Here is a 6,548-nt window from a genome sequence, read left to right on the forward strand (position 1 = left end):
CAAAAAACTTTGTTCGGCTGGATTATTTCAGGAAAATATTGTTCTACTAAAGATTCCAAAATTGTTTCATCCCATTGTGTTGTTAGCTTGGATACAATTAATGCGAACTTGGAACGGTTGTGGCAGATAGAGGAACCAGTTCATCCACCATCAGTATAGTCAGTAGAAGAACAGCAATGCGAAACCAACTTTCTGTAGCTCTCAGTAACGATGGCCGAATTATGACAAGGTTGCCATTCAAAGGCGACACAAGTACTTTTGGAAATTCTCAGAAAAATGCATTAAGAAGATTTTTATCTATGGAAAGAAGACTTGACTCCAATATTGAGTTAAAATTGGAATATGTGAAATTTATGCAAGATTATGAAAATCTCGGACATATGTCGATGGTTAAGGATTTGGATTTAAATTCTCCCCACTATTTTATCCCACATCATTATGTAATTAAACCAGATAGCACAACTACTAAATTACGTGTAGTGGGCCCTACAATCCAAAATGAACTTGTAATAACATTATTAAGATTTCGATTATATCAATATGGAATAACGGCTGACATAACAATAATGTATAGACAATTTTGGCTACATCGAAGTGATCGCAATTTTCAACTAATTTTGTGGCGTGAGCATAAATCGCAAAATATTTCAGTTTATCAACTGAATACTGTTACATATGGTACGAGTTCTGCGCAATTTCTTGCAACTAGGTGCTTACACTACATTGCAGATAACTATCCTTACCGTAAAGAAACAGGTAAAATGATATTAAAAAGGGATTTTTATGTCGATGACATGATCTCAGGAGCAGATGACTTGGAGACATTGCAAGCCATCAAAAATGAAACTACCGAAATATTGGATTTTTACAACTTATCGTTAACAAAGTGGAATAGTAACAATGTTAACATCACTGCACCAAATGTTAAACTTACAGATATTGAGACTGCAAGAGATATGGCATGCCCACTTGGAATGTTATGGAATACGAAAGAAGACTATTTTTGCTTCACTTTTCAATCAACCAATATACCAGCAAGTCATACTAAACGAAACATTTTGTCATTAGCATCATCTTTATATGATCCTTTGGGTCTAATTACTCCACTTATCATCAAAGCTAAGATTTTGTTACAGCAACTATGGATAATTGGATGTGATTGGGATGAATCCGTACCTTAAGAAATTTACACAACATGGAACAAAATTCTTGCTGATTTGCATCAAGTGGTACTTCTTAAAATTCCTAAGTTCACTCGAATCAAGAACTCAATTAACATGCAAGTACATGGCTTCAGCGACGCATCAATTAGAGCATACGGATATTGCATCTATCTACGTTGTCAAGATAATTTTGGCAATGTTAATGTTCATTTATTAACTTCCAAATCCCGAGTTGCTCCTGTGAAAGCAAGATCATTACCACGTCTTGAATTGTGTGCCGCCCATCTTCTTGCTGGATGCTGGATGCCATGTACCAACCGATCAGAATCCAGCTGATCTCGTTTTTAGAGGGTCTACCGTCCCAGAATTTCTGTAATCAAATTGGTTCAAAGGACCTTCATTCTTAATGTTGCCGTGGCCAAACTGGCCAGAACATTCAATAAATCAACTAACAGTTGACGACCGCAAGTTAGAAATTCGCAAACTAGTGTGCATTTTGGAAGATATCAAACTGTCGTATTTGCAACAGAGACTTCATCAGATAAGCAATTATAACAAATGTCTACGTATGGTTGCGCTGATGCTAAGATGGCATCACAAGCACGAGGCACAAATTCAATCATTATTCGTGATAAATGAAATACAACGCGCTCTGTTGCATATTGTATATATTATTCAACAACACTATTTTCACAAGAATATAGTAGTTTTACACAACTCAAACCAATTACGAAGCTAGCTGTATTACCAATTAATTGAACCTGACGGTCTCAATGGGGGCCGGTATGTTAAGTCAATTAGGTTCTCGTATACTTATTTTAAGTTCAATTATTTAATATTTATTTACAACTAACAAAAAAGCTTTTAATAGCCGCAGCTTTCCTTTTGTTTTGCTTTTTTTGCTATTGTTAATAATATGTTTTAAAAATAAAGTCAGTGGTATGTGAACTACTCAAGCAAAAGGTGCGTTTGGATTTATATAAAATCAAAGAGAATAGAAAAAACTATTAAATTAAATAGTTTTCGATCATTGGCGACCATGACAGGACACGACCGTAGTGTGCCTAAAAACAAGTGTTTGAAATTATCTTAAATTTATTTTAAAGACTTATGATAAATTAACTATTAAAAGTGTTTCAAATTAAATTCAATTTATATTAAAGACTTGATATAAATGACGACTAAAAGTGTTTCAAATTAAATTCAATTTATATTAAAGACTTGATATAAATGACGACTAAAAGTGTTTCAAATTAAATTCAATTTATATTAAAGACTTGATATAAATGACGACTAAAAGTGTTTCAAATTAAATTCAATTTATATTAAAGACTTGATATAAATAAAGGCTAAAGGTCTTTCAAATTAATATTAAAAACTTGATATTAATAGTCTCTTACATCAGTAATTGTTTAAAACTTAAAAAATAAACAACAGTTGTTCAATTTTACAATAACCTTGACAATCATTCAGGTTATTAACCTTCATAACATTAGTTGGTTTTTTTTTGTTTTATTTTCGGTTTTGCATTTGCTTTCGGTGATGCAAAATTCTAATAATGCAGCAGCGAGCAGCGCTGCCGAAAACAATGCGACTTTAGCGTCAAATTCTCTGCCGCCATTGCCTTCGTTAGAAGAATTAAAACAGCAGCGAGCATCTACAAAAGGCAGAATAACGCGAATTAAAAATATTGTTGAGAACAACAAAACTTTATCGTCAACGGAATTGGAGTGTAGACTTGGGATGCTAGATGCATATTATAAGCAGGTATCTTACTACCAGAATCAGATAGAGCGATATTGTCCTATAGATTCAGCGCGCTCTGACATCGATGAGCTGTACGTAAGTACAAAATGTTTAATATTGTCATTAGTTGATGGACGGGGGAGACAAAGCTACCATGAGCAAACTTTCTCGTTACCGCAGCTGCCGTCAAACAGATTGCCACATTTAAAGTTGCCTAAGTTTGACGGCAAATATCTTGAATTCAAAAATTTTATACATATTTTTCAAAACCTTGTAGATAGTGATTCGCTCTTGACATCAATTGAAAAATTCAACCATTTGTTATCGTGTCTTCAAGGGGAAGCGTTAGCTACAGTAAAGGCGTTCCAGATAACGGAAGACAACTATCCGAAGGCTCTCCAAAGACTCAAAGAGCGATACGACAATGACCCTCTCATATTTCTGGAAGGCATTGTAACACTTTTTGATGAACCACAATGTATTATGCCTGATTCGACTCAACTTCGCCAATTAGTGGACAACATTTCGGCTTTATATAGTTCGCTTAAATCACTGGGATCACACGAACAGATATGTGATGCAATCATGATTCATTTGGTGATGACGAAAGCGGATAGTGAGACGAAACGTAAATGGAATGAATGTCACGACTATACGAAACTACCAACTTGGCTGGAATGTTGCAAGATGTCAAGCATCTTGATGTCAAGCATCTTGCAACATTATCAACAATTATCAACAATTAATGGTACTAGCAAAGGCCAAGCCAAAGGCTACAATCAACCAAGAGTTGCAGCGTACTAGTGTTCGTAAACCTTTCAAGCACATCTTAATGACGAAACAAAAGTCTACAAGTCAGATTCATTGTGTATATTGTTTAAAACCTGGTCATTATATTACTAATTGTCCAAATTTTTTAGCTCTATCAATTGAAAATCGATGTCAACAGGCGAAGCAAATCCAACTATGCTTTAATTGTCTCCGGAAAGATCACATTAGCACACATTGTCCATCAACGTATTCATGCCGAATGTGCAAAAAACGACATCATTCACTTTTACATAATACTGGTGCATCATCTAATATGGAACCTTTATGTGAGCAAACAATATCACCTCTAAGTCATGTACACACTAGTACACTAGTTCCAGACGATACTTCTGCTCGGGTAAAATCAGTGGTGCTTTTGGCAACAGCAATGGTGTTAGCTAAAGATGCATCTGGTACTTTTCAACTCTGTAGAGTGTTATTAGATTCATGCTCGCAGGTCAATTTAATATCGGAATCGATGTGTAATGCACTTCATCTAAAAAAGTCACGAAGTGAAAACAGTCTTGTTGGTGTAGGAGCTGCATCAATAAATATTAAACACAAAACTATAAGTACGATACGTTCAAGGTTAAACAGTTTTGAAGCAGCACTTGAGTTTCTCGTTACCAAAAGAATTTCTGGATATCACCCTAATGAGAGTTGCAAATTCCTGAAAATCTTCAATTAGCTGATCCGACATTTTCTAAACGCCAAAAAATTGATATGTTACTTGGCGCAGAAGCTTTCTTTTCACTGCTAGCAGTAGGCCAAATAAAACTTGGTGAGAATTTACCGACTTTACAAAAAACTTTGTTCGGCTGGATTATTTCAGGAAAATATTGTTCTACTAAAGATTCCAAAATTGTTTCATCCCATTGTGTTGTTAGCTTGGATACAATTAATGCGAACTTGGAACGGTTGTGGCAGATAGAGGAACCAGTTCATCCACCATCAGTATAGTCAGTAGAAGAACAGCAATGCGAAACCAACTTTCTGTAGCTCTCAGTAACGATGGCCGAATTATGACAAGGTTGCCATTCAAAGGCGACACAAGTACTTTTGGAAATTCTCAGAAAAATGCATTAAGAAGATTTTTATCTATGGAAAGAAGACTTGACTCCAATATTGAGTTAAAATTGGAATATGTGAAATTTATGCAAGATTATGAAAATCTCGGACATATGTCGATGGTTAAGGATTTGGATTTAAATTCTCCCCACTATTTTATCCCACATCATTATGTAATTAAACCAGATAGCACAACTACTAAATTACGTGTAGTGGGCCCTACAATCCAAAATGAACTTGTAATAACATTATTAAGATTTCGATTATATCAATATGGAATAACGGCTGACATAACAATAATGTATAGACAATTTTGGCTACATCGAAGTGATCGCAATTTTCAACTAATTTTGTGGCGTGAGCATAAATCGCAAAATATTTCAGTTTATCAACTGAATACTGTTACATATGGTACGAGTTCTGCGCAATTTCTTGCAACTAGGTGCTTACACTACATTGCAGATAACTATCCTTACCGTAAAGAAACAGGTAAAATGATATTAAAAAGGGATTTTTATGTCGATGACATGATCTCAGGAGCAGATGACTTGGAGACATTGCAAGCCATCAAAAATGAAACTACCGAAATATTGGATTTTTACAACTTATCGTTAACAAAGTGGAATAGTAACAATGTTAACATCACTGCACCAAATGTTAAACTTACAGATATTGAGACTGCAAGAGATATGGCATGCCCACTTGGAATGTTATGGAATACGAAAGAAGACTATTTTTGCTTCACTTTTCAATCAACCAATATACCAGCAAGTCATACTAAACGAAACATTTTGTCATTAGCATCATCTTTATATGATCCTTTGGGTCTAATTACTCCACTTATCATCAAAGCTAAGATTTTGTTACAGCAACTATGGATAATTGGATGTGATTGGGATGAATCCGTACCTCAAGAAATTTACACAACATGGAACAAAATTCTTGCTGATTTGCATCAAGTGGTACTTCTTAAAATTCCTAAGTTCACTCGAATCAAGAACTCAATTAACATGCAAGTACATGGCTTCAGCGACGCATCAATTAGAGCATACGGATGTTGTATCTATCTACGTTGTCAAGATAATTTTGGCAATGTTAATGTTCATTTATTAACTTCCAAATCCCGAGTTGCTCCTGTGAAAGCAAGATCATTACCACGTCTTGAATTGTGTGCCGCCCATCTTCTTGCTGGATGCTGGAACAAGATTAAAGATAATTTATTATATTATATTAATAACATATACTTTTGGTCTGATTCACAGATTACTTTACATTGGATTAGTTCTCATTCTTCAACACTAGCGACCTTTGTTGGTAATCGAGTTGCTGACGTTCAAGAATGGTCGGTAAATGCATTTTGGCGCCATGTACCAACCGATCAGAATCCAGCTGATCTCGTTTTTAGAGGGTCTACCGTCCCAGAATTCCTGTAATCAAATTGGTTCAAAGGACCTTCATTCTTAATGTTGCCGTGGCCAAACTGGCCAGAACATTCAATAAATCAACTAACAGTTGACGAACGCAAGTTAGAAATTCGCAAACTAGTGTGCATTTTGGAAGATATCAAACTGTCGTATTTGCAACAGAGACTTCATCAGATAAGCAATTATAACAAATGTCTACGTATGGTTGCGCTGATGCTAAGATGGCATCACAAGCACGAGGCACAAATTCAATCATTATTCGTGATAAATGAAATACAACGCGCTCTGTTGCATATTGTATATATTATTCAACAACACTATTTTCACAAGGATATAG

The 6,548-nt window shown here is 35.1% G+C and overlaps 3 protein-coding genes across 3 annotated transcripts; all 3 read left to right on the forward strand.

Annotated features, from left to right (window-relative positions):
* Window positions 1–221: 221 nt before the first annotated feature.
* LOC119664536 lies at window positions 222–1,181 on the forward strand. The gene has a single exon (XM_038074008.1). It carries the CDS (start codon window positions 222–224, stop codon window positions 1,179–1,181), a length of 960 nt encoding a protein of 319 aa, XP_037929936.1.
* A 1,524-nt stretch (window positions 1,182–2,705) lies between these two features.
* Window positions 2,706–3,713, forward strand: LOC119664537. Its single transcript, XM_038074009.1, has one exon. The coding sequence runs from the start codon at window positions 2,706–2,708 to the stop codon at window positions 3,711–3,713; it is 1,008 nt and encodes a 335-aa protein (XP_037929937.1).
* Window positions 3,714–4,741: 1,028 nt separating this feature from the next.
* LOC119664538 lies at window positions 4,742–6,220 on the forward strand. Its single transcript, XM_038074010.1, has one exon. The coding sequence runs from the start codon at window positions 4,742–4,744 to the stop codon at window positions 6,218–6,220; it is 1,479 nt and encodes a 492-aa protein (XP_037929938.1).
* The last annotated feature ends 328 nt before the right edge of the window (window positions 6,221–6,548 follow it).

This window comes from Teleopsis dalmanni, unplaced genomic scaffold (genome assembly GCF_002237135.1).
Source record: "Teleopsis dalmanni isolate 2A unplaced genomic scaffold, ASM223713v2 unscaffolded_contig_2140, whole genome shotgun sequence".
NCBI classification, from domain to species: domain Eukaryota; kingdom Metazoa; phylum Arthropoda; class Insecta; order Diptera; family Diopsidae; genus Teleopsis; species Teleopsis dalmanni.

Excerpts from the sequence above, each read along its gene's own strand:
- LOC119664537 (XM_038074009.1), top strand. The coding sequence starts at position 2,706 with ATGCAAAATTCTAATAATGCAGCAGCGAGCAGCGCTGCCGAAAACAAT.
- LOC119664536 (XM_038074008.1), top strand. The coding sequence starts at position 222 with ATGACAAGGTTGCCATTCAAAGGCGACACAAGTACTTTTGGAAATTCT.
- LOC119664538 (XM_038074010.1), top strand. The coding sequence starts at position 4,742 with ATGACAAGGTTGCCATTCAAAGGCGACACAAGTACTTTTGGAAATTCT.